At 32.6% G+C, this 23,359-nt stretch overlaps 1 protein-coding gene across 1 annotated transcript in view; it reads right to left on the bottom strand.

Moving 5' to 3' along the window:
- Window positions 1–204: 204 nt before the first annotated feature.
- LOC129216299 (uncharacterized) overlaps window positions 205–23,359 on the bottom strand; it is a 69,454-nt gene continuing 46,299 nt past the window's right edge. The window contains exons 8-15 of the mRNA XM_054850509.1: window positions 21,943–22,095; window positions 16,935–17,021; window positions 14,306–14,451; window positions 12,654–12,791; window positions 6,281–6,395; window positions 5,304–5,398; window positions 3,436–3,763; window positions 205–884 (exon numbers count right to left, since the gene is read on the bottom strand). Of these exons, the coding sequence (XP_054706484.1) occupies window positions 205–884; window positions 3,436–3,763; window positions 5,304–5,398; window positions 6,281–6,395; window positions 12,654–12,791; window positions 14,306–14,451; window positions 16,935–17,021; window positions 21,943–22,095 (1,742 nt within the window). The remainder of the gene's footprint in view (window positions 885–3,435; window positions 3,764–5,303; window positions 5,399–6,280; window positions 6,396–12,653; window positions 12,792–14,305; window positions 14,452–16,934; window positions 17,022–21,942; window positions 22,096–23,359) is intronic.

Below are 23,359 nucleotides of genomic sequence, written 5' to 3'. Positions count from 1 at the left end.
TGTGATATTTGAGATCTAGACTTGTTTACCTCACGTATTGAACTTCATCAAATTTTGAATTAGTTTCTTTAAAAATAATATACAGCTGTTTCCACTCTAAATCTGATTTGCCATTTAATCTACTCAGACAATTCAGTTGAAATGTTAAAAGAGTTCCTTCAAGTGAGCACTTTCTCTCTATCTGCTCCCTCCCAATAGTCATGATCATGTTCGCTTAGTAGAAATAGAAATCGGAATGGGAGCTCCAACCATTTTATAGTGTCCTTCAGATGAATCTGTGTCAATCACAGGTGGTGGAGGAGCCATTTCTTCCGGAATACTATCCCTGTTATCCTTCTCCGGTTCACGAGAAGATCGAAGACACACATTGTAATACTGATTATGTACAGTTCGATTTTCAATGGGACTCTTGGGACTTTTGTTAGAAATTTCTTTTTCAATGTTCAAGATGATGACATCAGAGGTAGGAACAGATGGAAGACTGTTCATTTTTTTCAAAGATGATAGCTTATTTCCAATACAGCAACTTTTTACAGAGCTTAAATTGTTCTTATTCGCCATCATTTGGCAGGTGCAACCTACTTGCGTGTCAGTGTTGTCCATCAGAGTAGTCTTTGGAAAGTCGTAGTTTGATGAAACACTGTTGGATCTCTGGAATGGTGATAGCATTGCAGTTGGATTAGGAATATCATATGATTGATCAATGTCACAAGCTGGAAAGTCTTGTTTGCGAGGTGGGGCAGATACTGGCAAAGGAGGTGGGACTAAGTCATAATCTGTTTTTGGATCACTGCTGCGTTTGGAGACCTGAGGTTTCAAAGAAGAATGTGTTCTTGGGGGAGGAGGACAGTCATAGTTTGCGTTGGGATCATCATCATTAAAATCTGAAAATGAAGAAATACACTTTAAAAATAATTCATACATAATAGGCAATTGAAAACGTCAAGTTATGTGTAAATTAATAATTGGTTTAATAAAGAATATCCATTACCCTTTTGTCATAAATAGCAAAAGAAAATACCAAGTGAATTCAAACTTCATTTATTGTGTTTCCAGTACAAATGCTGCAGTTATTATATATGAATGAAAATAAAGTAAAATCTTTTATAGATCTCACCAATTAGTTTCTTTATATACTCTAAGAAAGCTTGGTTATCACTGAAAAGCATAAAACAAAATCAGTTCAATATTTATTGGTTACAACACTCGATAGTTGCAGTTAATCCTAAAATCTTCATATTAATTTTAATTCGAAAGCTGCCAATAAAATTAAAATTAAAAATTGAGCCAAGAAATCTAGTTATAGTAAAAACTATTCGCACAAAGCTGTATACCGCCGCATTTTGTGTAAAATTTGCTCCAGACGTACATGTACCCGACCTGTTCCCACAATATAGTGCAATATTTTCGTTGAAATTTTTAAGATGAAATTTAAGATTTATTATTGGGGAAATTTTTCAGAATTCAAGTATTTCAATTTTTACAATTTCTAATATTAAGTTGAGGTGTTACCTACCAGATGGGCGTCACCCGGGAGAGAGGGGGACTGCCCCCTCTCAAGAAAAGTTTTTTGACTTAGCAAAAAAAAAGTTTTTTTTTTCTCTTTAGTTAAATCTTTCAAAAACTGAAAGCACAGGACTTGAGCAACATCTATTTGTTAAATATTAAAGGGGAGCAGATTAATGACTTTCAATTTGTTTAAAAATAGGATTTTTAAGTAATCTTCCTTTCGAAATCGCAACTATTGGATAATTTGATTTTCAAATTAAATTTTCAATGTTGTATGCATCTTAGGTTTACAATAAAATACAACACAAAAATTTCATAAAAAGGAATTAATATTTCAATCTGTTTAGGCTTTTTTCCCTCTTCCCATGAGGGGAGGGAAATTTGAAAAAATAAATAAATAAATAAATAAACAAAAAAGCCGGAGTCGGACGTTTCAAAATCCAGGAGTCGGTGTCCGCCATTTATCCTCCAACTCCCTCGTTTCTATAAGTATTCGAAGAACTGCAGGAATCGTTTCAGAAAACCAAACTCCAAGGCTGACCTTAAGCATGCCAAATGATTCTTGATGATTAAACTCGAGAATAAAATCAAAAATTAAAAATAATTTCTGTTTTGAAAGTAAATTTCATTTAACTTTTATTTCTTACCATGGAAACGTCTTTTACTCACTTTGATTGTTCCCTTTTTTTTTTTTTTAATTTTCAAAAATGTATTTATTTTTGCATTCAAAATCTTTTATTTTATTGAAATAAATTAAATTGAAGTATCTTAACTGTTAAAAAAAGTTGTCTGCTTTTTTTCTTAGTTTTTATGGAATTATGTTTAGTAAATTATTAAAATATTGCTATTACAACGCTCTTTCTATAGAATTTAATTTTTGAAAAAATTTTATTTTGGATTTTAAGCAAGGAAGGGAAACTTCCTTCCCCCTTTTAAAATATTTCCAAGGCTGGATTCTGTTAAGCTACAAGCTAAGTTTTTAAATCTGCCAAAAATATGAAGAGATCTTGAAAAAAAAAAAAAACTTAACGCATAGTAGTAAATATGTAGTAGTAAAACTAAATATACAGGCAAATCAAATGACCTTATAATTTTCTACTATGGGCAAAGCCGTGTAGGTTCCATTAGTAATTATAAAAAGGGGGGGGGGGGAATTCACAAAATTTAAGTGTTTATATTTTTTAAAAATTTGCAACTCCACTTTGGGTGTCACCTTCCCACAAACAAGTGACATCCGGGATCGCCCCCCCCCTCCGCCTCCCCCTCCCCACAGTCATGGGCGGATTCAGGGGAGGGTCAAAGGGTCAGCTGACCCCCCCTGTGGCAAGACTTTTATTATGATTATTACCAATCTTCAAGTTTTTAGATTCGAAAAAATAGTTCATGGAATCAATGTTAACCTGCTTTTTGCTTTGTTCTGTAAGGTACTTCTTCTCAGCGGGTCACAGTTCAAAGGATTGACTAGGTTTGTTTAAATGGGCTTTTGCTATTTTCAGTTTTTTTTTTTTTTTATTTTTTTTTATTCATTTTCAAAAGCAAAGTCATCGCTAATGAGCTTTACAACTGAAAAATTGCAGGGAGGGAGTATTTGAATGCGTTTTTATCTCATTTGGGGGGGGTGCACCACTGCTTAAGATAAGTTTTTTACGTAAGAGATATAACGCCGGCCATTGAAACTTGACCCCCTTTCAAATATTTCTGGATCAGCCCCTGCCCCCAGTAGCCATGCTACTAACTCAAAGTACTCACATCTATTCATTTACTAACATAAAAATACTGGAATGTAAATACCGAAATTCCGGAAAAAAAACTCCAGCACTAGAGATTATCCCCAGAAAAGTCACACCTGTTTTATGTCATTGAAAATTAAATTGCACTGATTCAGGAAAATAAAAGCATATCATGCATATAAAAGTATAAACAAACCTGTAGTAGATACAGATGAGCGCCTCATGCATCGAAAGTCATTACTTAATGTTGCACTTTTGGATTGGGAAGAGTTAAAATCTAAAAGTTTAAAAGTATCGTCAAATGAAGAGGCAACTTTCTTTTTAGAAACAGCATACTGGGGAATATCAACTTGCTTACAGTCTTCCAGACTTCCATAATGGGTTACAGGTTTTACAGGTCTTGGGGGAGGAGCTGGAGGTTTACTACTTAGAGACAGATTTTGCACAGGCTTTTGAAAATTAAATGCGTTCCCATTTTTGTTGGCAATTCTCTGCTGTAAATGGTAACGAGATTCAAATCGTTCCTGGAAAAGAGAAATGTACATTAAAAGCAATCCAGAATTCTAACTTGGATGGAAAAAACTACTTACTGCAAAAAAAATGAAAAACAAGAACTAATAATTAGATCTATTGATACAACGTGTTCTATTTTGGCAAAATCATTTCGAAAGAAATGAATATAGTTTACAAAGAATTTAGACCTCGAAATTTAGAAAAAAAATGCAGTTTTTTTTTATTTATTTTTTATTTTTTACTAATTTTTATTTTTAATTTGTCATACCATCAGGAAATGCATCTTATGACAAACTTTTTAGAAAAGGAGATTGCAATCCTCTCTTGAGAAAGTCACTTAAACAACATTTTCTGTTTCTTGCTTCAATAAAACTAATTTAATTATTAATGGTAGCAAAATAATTAAAATAATATAAAAATTGCAGTGTAAGTTTAAATCAATACTTAAAATAATATTCATTCTTTAATCCAAAATTTTTAAACACATCATGTTATAAAAATTTCAATCATGCATAACATCAACTTAACCCTCATTCAACAAATGTTAATGAACCCATCTGTGAGGCATTAGTACAGACCACATGGGTAAATGAAACTACATTCTCATAAAAATGATGCCGGAGCACTGGAGTTTCATCTTATCAGTCATTGACTTCCAAAAAGTTAATCATTTGCATACTTGATTAATTAGTATGCACATACACAATTTCACTCCAACTGGATAACTCTTTGGTACATCATAATTTATGTTACAGGGTTATACACAACATAGTATTTAATTACACTAAAATATTTTTTAAAATACCTTGAAATGGGAAAACAGAGAGAAGTTTTAAGTAGTTTGAGTTTATTTCACTTATATTTCTAACCATAAACTCATTACATGAAATACACCGGCAGCTCAGTCAATTCCAGTCGAGGACTGCAGTTTCGTGCTTATTAGCACTCATCAGCCCGGCATAGGAAAGTGACTGAGCTGGAGGTGGAAAACCGCTTAAGGAAGCCAAGAGTGCCAAACAAACTGGTAGCTAATATAGAATTAGCACTGACCAGACGAGTGACCAAAGCAATGGTTCGGTTCAACTCGAAGATTGCACAAAAAAAAAGCTGCTTGCGAAGTACGAAACTGCAGTCCTCGGATGGAATTGACTGAGCTGGCAGTGTATTTCATGTATTTCTGCCTCAGCCTTGCCTATAGGGCGGTAACTTACTGAATACACCTGCCTTGCCTTCAATCTTCGAGTTGAACTGAACCATTGCTTCGGTCACTCGTCTGGTCAGTGCTAATTCTGTACTAGCTACCAGTTTGGCACTCTTGGCTTCCTTAAGAGGTTTTCCACCTCCAGCTCAGTCACTTCCTATGCCAGACTGATAAGTGCTAATAAGCACGAAACTGCAGTCCTCGGCAGGAATAGACTAAGCTGGCTGCGTATTTCATGTATTTCTGCCTTAGCCCTGGCTGTAGGGCAGTAACTTACTGAACATAAATTCATTACTTTGCTCGCTATGAAAATCGGATTGATGGATACCATCTATTGAATCATTACTAACCTTCATTTTATTGTTGCGTTCATCACAAAAATCAGAGTGATGACCACTATCTGAACCAGCACTGACTGTGCTTAGCCTATCAAAAGAAGATCCACCTGGAAGAAAATCATTACTTTTTAATGTTAGCAAATATGCCAAAAAGCAAAAGAAAATTTTTTTATACCAATGTCATTTGATACAAATACAGTTGAACTCATTTTATACAAAATGGCAAAAATTCACCAATTGTTTGTATTAGATGTTATTTGACAACCTTAAAATAGTAAATTTTAAAAAACTGAAAAAAAAGCATATCCATATTTTTTAAAAAAAATCAACTATTTTATTATTACTGATACACCTTGTAGACCAATTACATCAGGAAGCATTTTACTGAGTTCCAAAAATTTAGCATTTAAAATAAAATAAATAAATAAAAAACATCCCTTATAACCTATAATATTATATAAACATCCGTTATTTTCAGACTCATTAAATTTCAACAATCACATAATCTTGGTTTAAAATACCTAGTGCTATTTATATATCAACATTTTTTGGCCACATTCATAAAATTGTACTAAAGTCATACTCTAGTTCACAATAAAGGCATAGTTTCATCTTTAAGCAATTTGAAATGCCAACAGTAAAACAGGTATTTGATTCTTATTCTCACTAAAAAAAATCAATGCACATTTCTGAATAATCATTGGGCTTTGTACAACCACATATAGTTTGGAAAAAAAGTTTTGGTGTTCGATCTTGAAAATGTTTAGTGAGGGGCTTGGAAATTTTTGCTTGTCTAAGCCAAAACTGGTGTTTTAATGCACACAATATGTGTGAAGTTTTTAATATAATTAAATAGCAAACCAAACTTTATGAACAAAATGTTCATTTCAGTTATATTTTGTAACAACGGTGATCGTAATTAAGAATGTTCAACTGGAAATTTAATGTTTGATATGAGTCTTAGATTTCATATTTTCTTTTATACTTACTGGAGCTACTTGTATTTGAAAGTACACTTAAAGTACTAACAGGTCTTAGAACTTCACTCTCAGTGCTTAATTTTTCAGATAAGCTTTCTTTCGAACCTTTCCGACTCAGAGGATTCTAGATATTAAAAAATAATAATAAAATATATTAATAAATTGGGGAAACATATCCTGAAAGAAATCATTTGAGTAAAATCTAATATGAGGTATAATCAATCCTACATTTTTTAAATTCAACAGAAGTTTTGTTTCCAATTCATAAACCAATAGGAACTAAAATTAACATGGTCCAGTTGTCTGAGATCAAAAATATAACTATAGTTGGAACAAACCTAATTGGTAGCATTGTGAAGGTTACACTGAATTCAATCAATTACAATGAATAAGATACAATTAATCAATAACGATCTTAATTACAATGAATCAAAGACAATTAATCAATAATGATCTTAATCAATTACAATAAATCAAAGACAATTAATCAATAACAATCTTAATCAATTACGATTAATCTTGAGCAATTACGATGCTTCCAGGTCGGATTTATCTCAACTATAGTACATCAGCAGAATTTTAATTACAATGGTCCGTCGAATCAATAAAGTTTTACTCTTTTTTTCCCTCAAAAGTCTTAGATGCCTTTACTTTTTAAACACCTTCAAAAAATAAACAAATAAATAATACAAAATAATGAGTACGCTGTTCAGTTTTTAGTCTCCTGATCTCAGGAAAGATATTTCCGTATTGGAAAGGGTTCAAAGAAGGGCTACTTGACAAGTAAGGGGACTTTCAGATTTAGATTATGATAACAGACTTAAAAGGCTTAATATGTATAGCCTGGAGGAAAAGAGACTCAGAGAGGATATGATTTTGTTGTTTAAATTTATCAAAATGAATGATTTTTAATGGGTTAAATTTTTGCACAGAAAGCAGGACAAGGGTCATTGTTTATTCATATCTCAGGCTAACTTGGAAATTAGGAAAAATTACTCCTTTAGTAGGGTTGTGGACACTTGGAACAGCTCACCACAAGAGGCTGTAATGAGTAAGGGGGTGGATAGCTTTAAGAGGGACATTGATCTTCATTGGGGACTAATAATCTGACTGGGACCAGCCTAGCTGGGCCCAGAGCCCAGCTGGTCATCATATTTGTATTTAAAATTTATGGTGGGCAAATTTATCTACAACGCTCAATACGGCTCAGTTATCATATTCCTTTATTCAGCTTTCCTTTCAAAAAAAGAAAAAAGCAAAACATTCAAAAACTGATAGCATCATAAGAAAACATCTTGCAAGACAGGTGCAAAACACTTTTCCAGTGATTCATTCTGTGTGAACGTTCTTTCTTCAGCTGGACATTTTCCAAAAATGCCACTATTCTCCTCAATCAAAAAACTTGTTTTAATTTAAAATCAAAAGATGGCTTTCTTTTCCTCCAAGTAGAACACAATTAATTATCAAGAGACAGCTGTTTAATTTGATGTCAATTCAAAATATAAAATATCTAATTGTGAACAATTGGAACACATTTTTTTTTACTGTCAAATAAGATTTGTTACACTGCATGTTGTTTTTGACTATCTATCACTGTGCTCAGTGCTTTTTGACAGGGGCTCTTGAATGTAAAAGTTTAGATATGGGAAACAAACTAATCTTCAAAATAATGCATGTTTATTGCTTTTAAGAATTCAACTATCATAAAACTTCACCAGTGGCGCCGACTCCATGGGGCCTGAGGGGGCCCGAGCCCCCTCAAAAATATTTTTGAGGGGGCAGAGCCCCCCCAATAAATCAAGAAAATTATTAGTCATTTTATGCTTTCTAAACTCATAAATTTATCTTTTATTTTCCTTGTTTGAAGATAGTTTACCTTGTAAAATACATTCAGTAATGAGTTAAAACAAATAATTATTATGGTTGTAAGCAGGTTAACTGAAAACGAGTGGTGTGAATAATGATGGTGTTACGGTTCTGCAAGCACACTAAGAATTTGTCCCAGTGCGCGAACTTACGGGTCAAGTCTGTTGCTAGTGGGCAGCGCTGCGGCGCGCTCATCTATGCTGATCTGGAAAAAATATATGAGACTTTGATTTTGTATATTAAATGGGAGGCGTGATAGTCTTGAATGCTTTTGGGAATTGTGTTTAAAAGGAAAACCTTCACAAAATGATGATCCTTTCGCTTCTTCGGAATCGACGTCTACCAAAGAAGTATGAAAAGTAACAAAGCCAGCTCACTGCACACTTTCAAAATCCCGAAGTACTACAAGGCAATACATTGAGGTTTGTGAAATGGTACAATCTTGCATTATTGGGCAGTTTACATCAACTGGACTCACATAGGTCATTGCAGTTGAACAAGAGTGCTTGCTTTTATTAAACAAAAGTGAAACAAATTTTGAAAAATCAAATGAGTTTTTCAAAAATGACCTAGACATTGAGAAACTGCGTTTACACTTGAATATGTCAGCCGATATCATTTATGAAAAAACAACTGGTCTTAAAAAACATGCGTTAATTAAATTACCTTTTTACAAAAATACTGTGCGTGTTTGTATTTATTGTTTCCTTTTTTCAAAGCCAAAAAATATGTGTCAGGCTTGTCGAATTTTCGGGGTTCTAATGTTGATTAAATGACTTTAAAATGCTTTTAAAAAAACTTTGAAGCTCACTTTATTTGATCTCAAATTTAGAAAATTTCCCGACGCAAGACTCCCTCCCCCCCGCCCTTCACAATATTTTTTTTTTTTAAGTCGACATCTCTAGGAGTACCCTTCCATGCAAGTCAAGTGCCCTACCTTTTTCAATGCCTTGCTACGGCACTGCAAGGCTCCCCGTAGAAAAGAACAAAAAACTGTCTCTTTCTAAGACAAGTGACATGATCTAGTTGAACTAGAAAATTTGTATACCATTTTTTAGATTGTTTTACGGTAAAAACGCCATGTCACATTTGTCTGTTTAAATTAAACACCAGAAAATATGTAAATTGGCATTTTCAAGGTACAAAAATCTGACCTTTATTTGGGGGGGGGGGAACCTCCGTGGGATTGCATAACCACCTAAACCCCCAGTGATGTCTAGCTCCCTCAATAATTTTTGCAAGTCGGCGCCTCTGAATTTCACAGAGGAAAATACAAGACCAATTTAATATTTTTAGTGTACAGAAACTGAAAAATGTCTAAAAAATCAAAACTAAATTGAAAACATAACAGCACATAACATTAATAAAAAAAAAAAATTAGTTTTACAAAGAAGAGCATTTCCATTTTCTACATAGTTGACACAATTATTCAATTATTCATTGTAGCGGAAAACCCTTTCTTATTTCCTCTTCACAGAAAGAAGCTGCCAATCAAGACAGACTTCCTGAAAACTTTTTTTTTTCTTCTTTTCATCATCATGGCTGTTGACAAGCAACTGCTTATAAATCATGTTTTAAGTTCCAGAACAAGAGGAAATCAGGAAGCGCAATATTTGGACTGTAAGGTGTAGGTGATCCAACTGATACCAATCGAATTTGGGAATGAGGTTTTGAAGGATATCAGTTTCCCCTTCTGACTACCACATGTTGAACTACAAGCACTATTCTGGCTGAATTTGCTTTGTGAGCAATGACAACTCAAAAAATAGTGTTCAACAGTGGCTGCTTCACTGGCAGCATCTTTCAATAAATAGGGCATGCATGAGAAGTTGGTTATTCGCCGCAATTTTTGACTAATGTTAGCTTGAATGTTGCAGTTAAAACTTAGAAATACAGTCAACCCTCGTTTATCGCGGTTAATTCGTTCCAGACTTGACCGCGATAACTGAATTCTGTACTTATAAACCCAATATTTTCGTAATTAGAGGGCATAAAACTTATTTACGACAATTTAAATACGTTTTTAACATTAGAGCCCCCTATACATGAAACAGCACCCTTTACCACCATTACATTTTTATTACTGTGAATATATTGCACAAAATATGATAAATAGCTATCACATTGTTATTATTGGGAAATAAACTATACATGCAGTTCTTACGCACGACTAATCTACGAAAATAGCTTAACTTGTTGGATGGGGAATTAATTGCCAGTTAGTGACCGTATGTGCCCCCGGTATACGTATGCAACTTAAAAAGCTTGTACATTGTTGAACATCATTGAATAGATGTGTTTATCCTCTAGTAATAGTATAGTGATTTTTATTTTCCAGTTAGTGTTTAACAGTTAAAATGAGATAGCGATTCCCTATACTTTCTTCAGCGATTTTATACCTTCACTCCCTCAACCTACAGCCCCTCAGAAGAGCTTATCTTACTCAAAAGACTTTTCTTTTGTAGGAAAAAGTTTGCACTTGCACATAAAAAAGGAAAATTACTATATTTGAAAAAAAAAAAAAAAACAGAAAAAACCGCGATGTAGTGAAGCCGCGAAAGTCGAAGAGCGAAGTAGCGAGGGACGACTGTATTTATATTACTATCTGCTTGTATGGTAGTAAAGTCAGTGGCGGCGCTAGGCGTCGGCGACTGCCGACGGCCTCGCGCAGATAGGGCCTCGCAAAATTCTCAGAAGTAAATTCTCAAAAGTTTTAAGAAATTTCCATGTTTTCAATTGAAGCTCTTATTAAATGCAATAGACACAAAAGTAATCAAAAAAGTGCGTGCAGCGGAGACTGCACAGAGCCAGCTTTAGCAAATGCGGCGCCCAATTCTGTAGGAACCTGAATTTAAAATATTCACTAGCTACAGCTTATTGATCAGCTAACTCTATTCCCCCCCCCCCCACCCCGTTCTGTTTCTTTTCTTTTTCTCTTGTTGAAAAATTAGAAAATATTCAAAATGCTGCTCCTCCGAACACACACCCCTCCATACACGCGCGCACCGATAGTATTATGGAGCATCTGAAATTTCGTTTCGAGATCTTAAATTTCGCGATATTTCCAGCTTAAAGCTAAAGCCCCCAAATACTAAACAACATCGAAAATCGCTTAAAATTGTGTTTTTGTAGCTTGAATTTCAAAAATTACCGAACCTAATACTACAAAATATGGCCTTAGAATCGAATTTTTAAGGCTCGAATATCAGAAAATATTCGGGCAAGGGTCCCCATACCGCCTTTCTTTTATATCATTAGCAATTAGGTTTTTTAAACTACATCAACAAAAAGTTTAGGTGGACTGGCTCCTGAATATAAAATATTGCTAAAGTTTTTAGAAGCATAATTTTCAAAATTTTTCGAGGGAAGAGCTCCCTCCCTTTCCGTAAAATCATCAAAGCTTGTCTAAAATTCTGTTTTTGAAACTTCGATTTCGAGAATTTGCAGGGGATTTATGTTGACCTTTTTTTTAAACAAAAGAATCGATCTGGGACACTCTCTGACCCTTTAAGTCAATAAAAATGGCCTATAATTGCGTTTTTAAGGCTTCAATTTCTAGAAATTTTCACCGAGACCTCTGTAAATTTTTTCCCCTAACATCAGCAAAGAAAGCCTAAAATGGCGTTTTTAAACTAAAAATGTTAAAATTTTTCCGGGGGAGGACCCCCGGACCCACCTTTCTATCAGGTCATTTTTCCTCTTTCAATGTGCCGCTCCCTCCCCCCACCACCAAAAAAAACTTTTTGATTGCGCTACTAGTCACGAAACGTTTTTGTCCTAGCAATTAAGTGAATTGGAAACTATAAGTGCCAATAGTTAGTACAAAAATTAATTCCGTGAATTCAATGATTTGTCTGAAAATATTTTATGATTAAAAGGGCCTCGCAAAACTGCATCGCCGACGTCTACTTTTGCTCTCGCGCCGCCACTGAGTAAAGTAGGCAATGGGAATTTTTTAGAGAGAAATTGTAAAAGCTTTTCACTGAATTGGCTACAAACAAAACATTTACACAGCATATATATTTAGATATACAATGATTTTTTTTAAATAAGCAGTTCATGAAATACTCTTTCATGTAAAACCCAATTTTATTTCCAAAGAAAGTATTTGTGCCCTTTTTTTCCCTAAATCGGCACTTTTATCAGTCATCACTTATTTTCTGGACGGCCCTAGTACAGTGAAGATATTGAGGCAAATAATGATAATAAAAAACAGGAAATAGAATTTTGAGAACGCTTTAATTTTCATGCCATTGCAATTCCGATCCAGGCAATGTAATAATAATATACAAATAAATACAAATATAAAAGTGATGACCAGAGCAACAGGCAGTCAGTTTACCAATTCCCATTACCCAAAGAAGATCAAGAGCCCTCTTAAAACTATTCACCTCATTGCGAGTAACAACAGCTTCTAGTTAACTATTCTAAATGCCTACAAACCTCTTAAAGAAGTGATTTTTCCTAATTTCAATTATTTCCTTTTAAAATTAATAGTAATTTTTGCAAAGCTTACCTTTGAACCAATGCTTTCTTTTCTTCTTAATTTGGAATTAAAAAATTGTCTTAGTTCAGAAAAACTTGATGAATGCTTTTTATTTAACTTTGCCTTTTGAACTTTTGCATATAAATTTCTCAGACCATCAAGAGTGCTCTGGAAAATGAATAAAACAATTAAACGAAATTAGTAATCTGAATAGATAAATTTTGAGTCCTTAAATTGTAAGGGTACATTTATTTATTTTCTTGCATAGTTTATATCTGAGTAAACTTGTGTTTAGTTATTAAGAAAGCATTAAATGTAAGGCATAAAGTAATTTAAATGGTTCCTATTACTTATTCATTAATACTAATAGTAACTAAAAAAATATTTGCATATAGCTCAATAGTTTTACAGAATGTTGTGCCTTTTTACCACAATATGATTATGAACAAATTTAGTAATTACTTTTGACAATATTCGAACTTTCCTAAAAAGAGAAGAAAAGAACTTTTCTAAAAGTAACTATAAATAATATATCATTGTTGCTTTTATATCTATATTTAACAACTAAAAAAAAGCAGAAATAAAAACAAAAAAGCACCAAAACAAGAGACTGGAAACATAATTATTCATGTGGAAATTTACTTTCGATTTTAACTAATGGCAGCTCAAACATTAAACTTAAAACTGGTTGAAGTATTTACATTACTTATACTTGATATCTGCTGACATACTAATGTGCCCAATCCTTAAGATTAGATTATACAACTTTCTCTCACTGAATAAGCTAATTAGTTTATTTAAAAAATATTCATACTCTGTTTACATTTTTTACAGATTTGTAATGTTTGACCGCAGATTGTATGTAATTTGGCAATCTGCCAAGTTAAGACTTCCATCTGAATGAATCTAGCAGGGGAGAAAGGAAAATAGCGATGGGATTTTGATGCACACGTTTTATAATGTCACTAGTGCCTTATTCATTTATTGCATTCTCTAAAATAAAGTAAGGGAAAACAAAAATAGTTACCATGGAAACAACAAAAAGAAAAGAAAATATTTTCATTTAGTTCAGGAATGCACAAACAAAAAAGCACAATGGTAAGCTCAAAGCTTTGTTGTGAATAAATAAACTAATCAATTTTTGCCGTGAGATTATATATCGAATATACTTTAGATTTAAAAAATGATGCTCAGAGAGCAAATTTTCATTTTTACAAATTTAAGGCTAAATAATAGAAAGGCAAAAGTGCACATCTGTAACAAACCAACTAACACCCTTATAAACTAATAGATACGTTCATTTCTGCCTATAAACCGGATATTAGCCTTTCCATGTAATAGATTGGTCAGACAGTACTGCACATACTACATTTTGAAATGAATAAAGAAATGATTTATGCTTTTCACATCCTTTCCATTAAAAAGTTTAAAATTGTATAATTTATTAAATGATATCTTCGTTCAAGAGTACGCTCATGCCTTTTATATTCTCTTAAACAAGTTGGAAAGAAAGTAAAAATTCATAAGTAAACAATAATGTTCCAATTTACAATACATAGAAAAAACATTATCAGAAAAAAAAGAAAGAGAGAGTGTTTAAAAATTATAATATAACTGATACAGTGTAAAATGACAACACTAGATCATAAACATTCCAACTGTAATGGAGAAATTTTGCACACCTTAGCCTCTATATCAGACACTTGGTACAGTACTTTCCACTCATTGTGCAATTTTTCAACTTCTGTTAATGATGCTCCTTTCTTGTAAGCTTCCATTATTTCAATCAACTTTGCTTGACTTTCTAACAAAGTTAATTTTGTTTTTTCTGAAAAAAAAAAAAAAAAATCCATCAAAATAAGCTTCAAACATGCCTAATACTAAATGCTTGACAAAGCAATCTAACAGATTATGTAAATTCTTATGTGTAACAAAACATTTTATGTTGGAAGATCACATTAATTAAAAGTTAATATTTAAAAAAAAAAAAAAAAAAAAAAAACACGTAAATATCTGCAACATTAACATGAAAAACAAGTATATTAGAGCACAAATGAACAAAATTTAAAACTATTTTCAGAATTCAGAAAAACCCATTCTTTGAAAAATGTAAAAGATTTTTTGTTTTCCAACTTTTCTGAATCAACTTTTTTTCAATTTTGTTCTTCCAAATTACATTTTTAGTAACAATTAAAATGTTACATGTAATCACGTATCATTTTCAAAATTATTTTATTTTAAGTCCATTTAAAAAGGCTTTTAAAAGAGGCGATAAAAAACTCATGTATAAGTTCAAAAGAGGGCAATGAAGTTAGTAAATGGGCTTTCTAATTTAGATTATGATTCCAGGCTTCGAATGCTTATTATATATAGTCCTAAGAAAAGAGAGTAAGAGGGATATGATTCAGTTATTTAAGTTTATTAAAATATTAAAATGGAGGAGGTGTTTGTGTTCAATTTCTGCACATGTGGCACAACCAGAGCTTTAAGCTTTTCCAATCCCGAATTAATCTTGAAATCAGGAAAAATTACTACTTCAACAAGGTTGTAGGCATTTGGACCGGAAGCAGCTGTTACTTGCAATGGGGTTAATAGTTTTAAGGGGGGTCTTGATCTTCATTGGGGATTGATCTGACTAGGGCCAGCATAGCTGGGTGCAGGGACTGATACTGATTGTCTCTTTTGTATTTGTATTTGAATATAATTGACTAGATGTTTTAAAAATTAGTATTGAATAAATCAGGAAATGAAGTACTTAGAAGTTATCAAAATAAGCCACACATCAAGTTTGGTTTTATTCATAACGAGAAAACTAGCTGCACATCATTAAATATCCCCAGATTGGTACATTTTTTCAGTGGCAAATGTGAAATAATTTTAACAAACATATGCTGCAACAATATACAGGGTGTCCACCCTAAAAGTGTACCGATAGCTAATTCCTAAGCCGAAGCGTATAGTTCCATTCTGAAAAAATCTTTAAATTGCACAAGGACTAGAAATTTATGGAATTTTTGTCAAAAAATCAAATTTTGGAAAAGTTACAATATTTAACTTTTTATACAGTTTTTCAGTCTTAGGAATGATATTTAGCAAAACATTCCGGACACACTAACATTTACAACTAAAAAAATCACTCTTCTACGACCAAAATTGACCAAGTTATGAAGTTTTGAAAAATCAAAATTTTCAGAGATTTTATGACATCAGCGGGTGAGCTCTTAAAAGCAGATTATGTGATTTGACAAAGTGTGTTAGTAGGTTTAAATTTATTTTGGTTATTGTTATCAGAGGGCAATATTAAGGGTTGAAAAGATTAAGCAAGTGCTATTTATAAGCTCAAAGTCTATTTATTTTTAAAAGGCGTGGGGAGGGGGGAGTATCGAAGTGGCTTGTCATTTTGTTTTAAGAACCTCTAATTTCCATCCCCCAAACATCATTAAATAAATTGATTTTTTTTAAAAATTCAAATCAAATGTTTTTTAAACAATTATATTCTCCCTTTTTTATTTTTTTTTGTTTCAAAAAATATTTTTGTTTAATGTCAGAGTATTTTTAGGCATTTTACTAAATATCATTGCTATGAATGGAAGATTGTATAAGTTAAATTTTGTAACTTTTTCAAAATTTGAATTTTTGACAAAAATTTCATGAATTTCGAGTCTTTGTGCAATTTAAAGATTTTTTTTTTTAATGAAACTATATGCTTTTCTCTAAGGGTTTGGGAATTAGCTATTGGTCCACTTTTAGGTAAACACCCTGTATAAGTACCAGAAATAATTGTACAAAGAAAGAACAAACTATGCTTTGATTTAAGTATAAATATAAAAGATACAAAAAACTAGCATAAAGAAAGAAATTTCGGTAAAAAAGCAATTTATGTACAAAAATAAATGCATTAAAAGTATTTCAACTACTGAATACGTATTGAAAAATATGTCACATCCTTTTATGGTGCGCATACTTTTATGGTTTAATTATAAAATATGAATGAACGAAACAGTAGTTATTGCTATGTTTTGACAACCTAGAATCATATTACATTAACTGAAATTTATTTTTTCTGTTACATTGCTTCAATCCTACAATTGGTGCAACATAGCTTCCTATCTATATGTTACAACTGTACAATTTACTTTACCTTTGAGGTTGGCTGACTAGAAAAGAAGGTGTACATTATATAATGTATGCTCTGGAGATGTACTTTGTACTTGTTCAACCATAAATTTAGAAAGTAGGTAAAAGAAATCGCAACTGTCGAGGAAGTATAAATAAAGAGTATAAAAACTAAAGAGTAACTATATAAATCACCTGCAGTTCCTATTGCATTCAAAGAAATTTCATGTTGTTTCCCAGCGTTAGTGTCAACCAAAAAATTTTGAGAAGGTTCAATATTCTCTAAAAAAAATTGTAAAAACATTTTAAAGACGTTTTTGCAATTCATTGGTTTTAATAAAAAATGTATCATTTTATTCTTAACCAAAGTACCAACATATCTTTAAAATAAGCATACAACATCACCGAGATCTACATACAAACATTACGTAAAATATGTCAAATTATATTTCAGAGTAAAGTCTGAACATTTCTGGCTTATCATTTACAATTCAGAACTATTAAGCTCGGTATGACATCATTCATAATCCATAGATTGTTATCTTTAATCTTAAAAAGATTTATTAACTGTACTTATTGTAAGTAAAAGTAACACAATTGTCCTGGATCTTCTGCATTTCCTCATTACATACTTTTAACGTGAAATCAACAAGGAAAACTCTCAAGACAGGAATTTCAAACTTAACTATTTATTTTAAAGAATTCTTACAGAATAATGTGCATCAAGTTTTTACTTTCCTAATCTTTAGTTTGTCATGGTAGTAAAAAATAATTCACTTTCAAGCTCTTTTATAAAAGAAAAAAAATACTTTTTACCCAAAGAATAAGCAGATATTTTATTAATATGTAATTACAACAAGAAAAACAATGTAATGAATGTGCTAATTTTCAAATTGGTTGCAAATTTATTAGATTATTTTTCTTATTGTTAGCTTGTAATCCAAAGGTGTTCAATCATTTTTCAACATTTGGAAGATATAAAAACTTCTCTATGCATCATCTGATAAAGGCAAGAATCCAGAGGGGTCATGACCACCTCTCACTTTTAAGTGACCAAAAATAACCTAAAGCTGCATATATGTTGAAAAATTCGCCCAAAACTTCCTATTTTTGCCTCAAACTGACACTTAGGATACCCAACCCCCTTCCAGAAATGAGCCCCTCAAAAACTAATAGCTGAATCTGCACTTGATCTAATCATGCCCATCATTTTAAAGCTTGCCAGGGGAGGAAGGGTACACACGATATGTACTCCCAGTAAGCAGACTTTCAAGCCAGTCTGAGACACTATTTTGAGTAGTTGAAAATAATCTGCAGTATTATTAGTACAGTGAAAATAGGGGTCGGACCCAAACATCCAAAAAAAAAAAAGCTAAACATGGTGCAAATTGTTTATTACCCTCCCAATAAGAACAGGTAAAAAGTCCCACCCCATTGTGCGTCGGGTTTTGAAATGGAGGGCATCTAAAAATTGCTGTTTTGGGTATTTTTACAGATTTTTTTGAGTAAATTTAAAGTGAGAATATTATGTTTTACTAAATTTAAAAGCATGAAATAAGAGGTGTTTGACCCCCCAAGAGGGATGACATAACCCACCAATGCCACAGAGTCCCCCCCCCCCCCCATCCACGTAAAACAAAGCAGTACCCCCAAACACCCCTCCATACATTTCATATGGAAACATTATTTTATGCTAAGTTAAAGTTAGAAATCGAGTGTGTCCATCTTCCAAGATCGATGGTGCACCTCCTCTCAAAGCTACAGCACCCCTCCCCCTCTGCCAAATAAAATAAATCCTCACCCCTCCCCCCTTTATTTCAAGTAGAAGTATTATTTCATGCAAATCAAAAATGCATTAAATCAGGACTGTCCATCCCATAAGAACAGTAGCTCACCTCCCAAAACGAAATTATATACTAAAATATTATCCTTCCCCCTCACCCCTCTAATGGCGCACATTTGATTAAAAGGCCAGAAAAATTACGCTGAACTGTTTTTTTTTTTTTTTGCTTCCAAATGATTTCTTCTAAGCTTGTAACAAAAAGTCTTCGTTAACAAGATGTTTTTTGTTTGTGCATATAATTGAGCACTTCAGTCCACTTTCAGATTTTTCAAACATTCGCTATATCCAATGAAGCTATATCCCTCAGAGCAAGCACAAGATTTGAGATACAGAAAGTCTTCTAGAGCAGAAGGCTTGACTGTTGTAATAGGACGCAGATTGCAGTTCTCTGGTGCTTTCTTTGCACCCATCAAAAATGACACTAGCTTTCCCATACTTACATATAACCTATACATTGCATTGCTGGCATATTTCCTTGAAGCTTACAGATCAATACCAAAAATATGATCAAGCAGGTATCTTCCATCTATTACATATGAGGCAGTGAGAAGCAAAGGGATGCAAGTGGCAAAATTAAAAATTTGGAGATAACCAGTACAAAAGGTTGGTGATTCTCTCCTCTATCTTGAGGCAAGAGATGATACTATTACACCTGGTAGTTGCTTCTATACAGCATGATTTAAAAAAGAAAATCAATGAAAACCTGCCTAGGATCTTATCTTTAAACGCATTTTATTCAAAACTTGAAAATGTCCTCTTACATCCCTTTGCTTCTCACTGCCTCATATATGACACCAGCTGTTCGATCTGTGATGGTGGATGAACCTTTTGCTTCAGATAATAGCACTTTAACGATACAAGATTTCTTTCCTTCTGAAACCAGATTCATCGAATACTGATGGATGATCAGCGCATAACTCATACCAGAAGTTTTTTTAACAATTTGTTATTCCATCTTTACTGTTCATACCATTCGGTGTAAAAGATGATTTGGGCTTACACATCTTTACAGATAGTAACTACTCTCGTAACAGAAGCTAAAGACTTAACTGTTTACCTCCTTTACAAAAAAATGCCACAAAATTGTTTGCCTTCAATATCTTTTGATGTTACTACCCGAACGTTAAAGGTCTCTTCACCTTATCATCAGCGAGGGAAGAAACTTCTGGGGGCTTTAGAAACGGATTGTGATTTCCAAACTGGGGGGGGTGTAAATATTTAGCATTCTATTGCTGTATTGTTCATTGCTCTCATCAAGACTTGCTCTATCGTTGAATCACTACAGGTTCTAGACCACCTGAATTTGTCACTGCGTTAGATCGTTGGATGTTTCAGCTGATGTTTGATGTGATCAAATTTTTTTTATCGCATAGTGTACTCAAAAATTTGAGATAGTGTTGAAAGTATATGTCTGCATATTTAGCATAATTCACATAACCAGCTGCGTAAAAGAGAGGTAGCTCAGTGTTTGCAAATGAGAACCCCCACCGACTTAGAGGGTGCAGAATTGCAGCATTGCCCGTTTCACTATTGGCAATTTCGGTTCGTCCCCCTTACGGTGATGGCAAAAGATTGTAGAATAGTTGAAGTTTGTTAATCAAGAAGAAGTAGGGAAACTTTGGTCCACTTGGACTTTTTTTATGCTGCACAGGAATTTTGTTTTCCAGCGCTCTAAACAGTTTAATAACTCCAGTCACAAATAATTTGGTGACTGAGCTCGCTTAGATCTTTTAGAATTATCATTCTGACATTACCATATCATTGTGTGACATTTTGTACTTCAGAAAAGTTTAAATCAGGGAAATTTTTTCGTGAACTTCACTGCAATTGTTGATTTTAGAATGTAAATTCAGGGTCCCCCCCCCCCCCAAAAAGCGATTTCACACCCCTTAAGTGTGACGGAGAATCCATCCAGAATAAAAGACCTCAAAAAAGAAATACCCATTAAAAAAATTGCCTTAAAAATTCCAATGACGCAAAGCTGCTCCATGACCCCCCCCCCATTCCCTCCCCCCCCGCCTGTGCACCCCTGTTAATTAGAATTTTTTTCTGTGAGAGTTTATTATTTTGACTATTATAGAGTGGTTTCTGCGAGGTTTGAGAATTTTTTTTAAGTTATAGAAATTATTTTCATTTAAATAGAGGATTATTTCGTCCCCCCCCCCTTCCCCCCAAAACCCGACGCGAAAAGTGCTGGGACTTTTTACCCCTTCTTGCTGGAAGGGTAAGAAGTAATTTGCAACAGGTTTCACCTTTTTTTTTTGGATGTTTGGGTTTGGCCATTTTTTGACCTAATTTTATTGTACTATATCATTAGTTTTATTTTAAGTTTTCATAAAATACACAAGTCCCTTCTAAATTTGCTGAAATTTTCCAACTGGCCAGTGGAACTGGCTAGTGGACACTACAACTAAAAAACTTAAAGGCCACCACTGTTGCTAAGTGTTAAAGTAAAAAGGGGAAGGGGGCAGTTTTCCCAACTTTTATAAAAATAAATAGAACTCTGCAGGCTATGAAAAACATTTATACATATTTATTTAAAAATAAAAAATTTAAGTTAGAATAGGTTTTTGATTTTTTGATTTTTTTTCAAAAAATGAATAAATAAATTAGTAAATGAGAAATTGATAGGAAACTGCATTTTAGATTAAAGTTTTAGTGTATAGCGAAGCCTCCAAAGCAATGAGGATCAAATACAATTGTGCAGATAATAATTCACATTTTTCATGAAAATAATTAACATTGATCTTAATTAATTGACTAGGACCAGCCTAGCTGGGCCCAGAGCCTGTTGCTGGTCGTCACATTTGCATTTGTATTTTCTTTTCTGTTATTTATTTATCTTCCTTTCTTTCTCTTTATTCTTTTGTAAAATTATCTGCATGCCGCTGAAAAATCTGACAAATCTGAAGCACGTCTCGGGTCTCACAATTTCTGCTACCGGGTATGTACTGAGTGTGCTTGTACTATACAGCTTATCCCACAAAGAGCACACGTTTAGTACATATTATATGTAACAAGAAAGAATGTATAAAGGGGAAAATTACTTCAAAACTAAACTTAAGAAACAGAAAATTTTAATATGAAATTTATTAAAAATTAAAAAACAAAAATCCTGCTTAAAAACGAGCAAATAAATAATTGAGGTTCTACCGCACAATATTAAAAAATATTTTTCTTTTCTTTTTCTTTTTAAATTTAAGGCTCATCTAAAAAAATTAAGGATTTAAAAGAATTCTCTGCAACCTGTACTTGAAGAAAATAGAAAAGAAAAAGAACAAAAGCAGAAGCACTTTAATCAAAGCAAACAAGAAATTGTACATTATTTGAATACAGAAATTAAACTACTGAGCAGCATACCCTTATGAGATCCCTTCATTTTCATATAATCACTTTCTTTCTCATTCGAAAAAGATGCAATTGGACGATTTGCTGGAAGCTGTAATACTGGAATGGGATGAGCAGGAATATCATAGTAATCTGATTGATTATTGCAGTTAGTATTGTCTGGAACTGAAAATGCAATTCAGAATTTAAACATACTAAAAGAGAAAAAAACAATATTTTTTGAATAACATATGATGTTTTTAGAGAAGCTAAAACATATTAACTATATTAGCAATTTAACGATGAAAATGCAAGTATGATGAATGAGTTCAAAGGATATAAGTACCTGCAGTAATTTTTAAAAGAGGAATCGTTTTGAAAAATAATTGAAATCTTTCCCTAAATTTAACAGGTGAATAACTATTAAATAATGAAGAATAATTTATTGTGAATATTCACTCCATTTATAGACTTTGTTTATTTTGAATCTAATCAAAAAAATTCTGAACATGATGAAAAACTCATAGCAGGAGGCAACTGTCTCTTTCTATTCCTTTTCAAAGTTATTTTAAGAAAAAATAAGAACATGAAGAAAAATGATGTTTTCACACTTGATATGCTATTTGTATTTATAAAACTTTGTACAAATTCAAAACTTATATAACTCGATTATTGGAAGCGTGAGATAAACTGAGTTGACACTATATAATGCAAAAAGAAATGTCTGCCTAGTTTCTACAAGTTAAAAGATTGTTTCTAAAAAAAAAAAGGTAGAAGAAAATGTAACTGAAAATTTAAAAACAAATGTGTTTTTAAACATCTATTCCAAATTTACTAGGGACTTGAGAACTTTCTCCGTGGTGACGGTTTTGCTGCCTACATTTCAATAAAACTAGTGAGGTTTTTTCTATTTATTTTCATCTAGTAATGTGTATATCTATATAGATGTAATTAGAAAAATATTTTGAGATAGAAAATTCCACAGTTTGGTCTTAAAATTGTATAAAGCAATAACTCTCAGTAACTATCAATTAGTTAGTAATGTATGTAGTACATAAAAATCTAAAAGAAAAATCTTAGAAACTAAGTAGAAGATGTTTATAACTGAGGGAACTTTTTTAAGCTCAGAGCAGTAAAAATTTCATATTTAGTTGAAATCAGGAAAAGTGCAAAGGTTATACTCACACATTTTATGCGCTTTGACCCAAAATAAAATCTTGTAATTCCCAAATTGTTACGAAATCAAAAAAGCTCTTAAATTTCTTAATTAGAGACACTGCAAGATATTTAGAAAATGTTGATTGTTTCATTTGGCAGAAAGTTGCTTGAGAATTTACAAGAAGGAAAATAACAAAAGAAAGTGTTTGCTTTTATTCTTAAAAAAAACGTTTGAATAACCCCACACAGAAGCAAGCACAAACAGAATTTATTATGCCAATACCAGACTTAT

The sequence above is a fragment of the Uloborus diversus genome, chromosome 2 (assembly GCF_026930045.1).
Source record: "Uloborus diversus isolate 005 chromosome 2, Udiv.v.3.1, whole genome shotgun sequence".
Taxonomy (NCBI): Eukaryota; Metazoa; Arthropoda; class Arachnida; order Araneae; family Uloboridae; genus Uloborus; species Uloborus diversus.
This window is presented reverse-complemented; position numbering and strand designations above follow the sequence as displayed.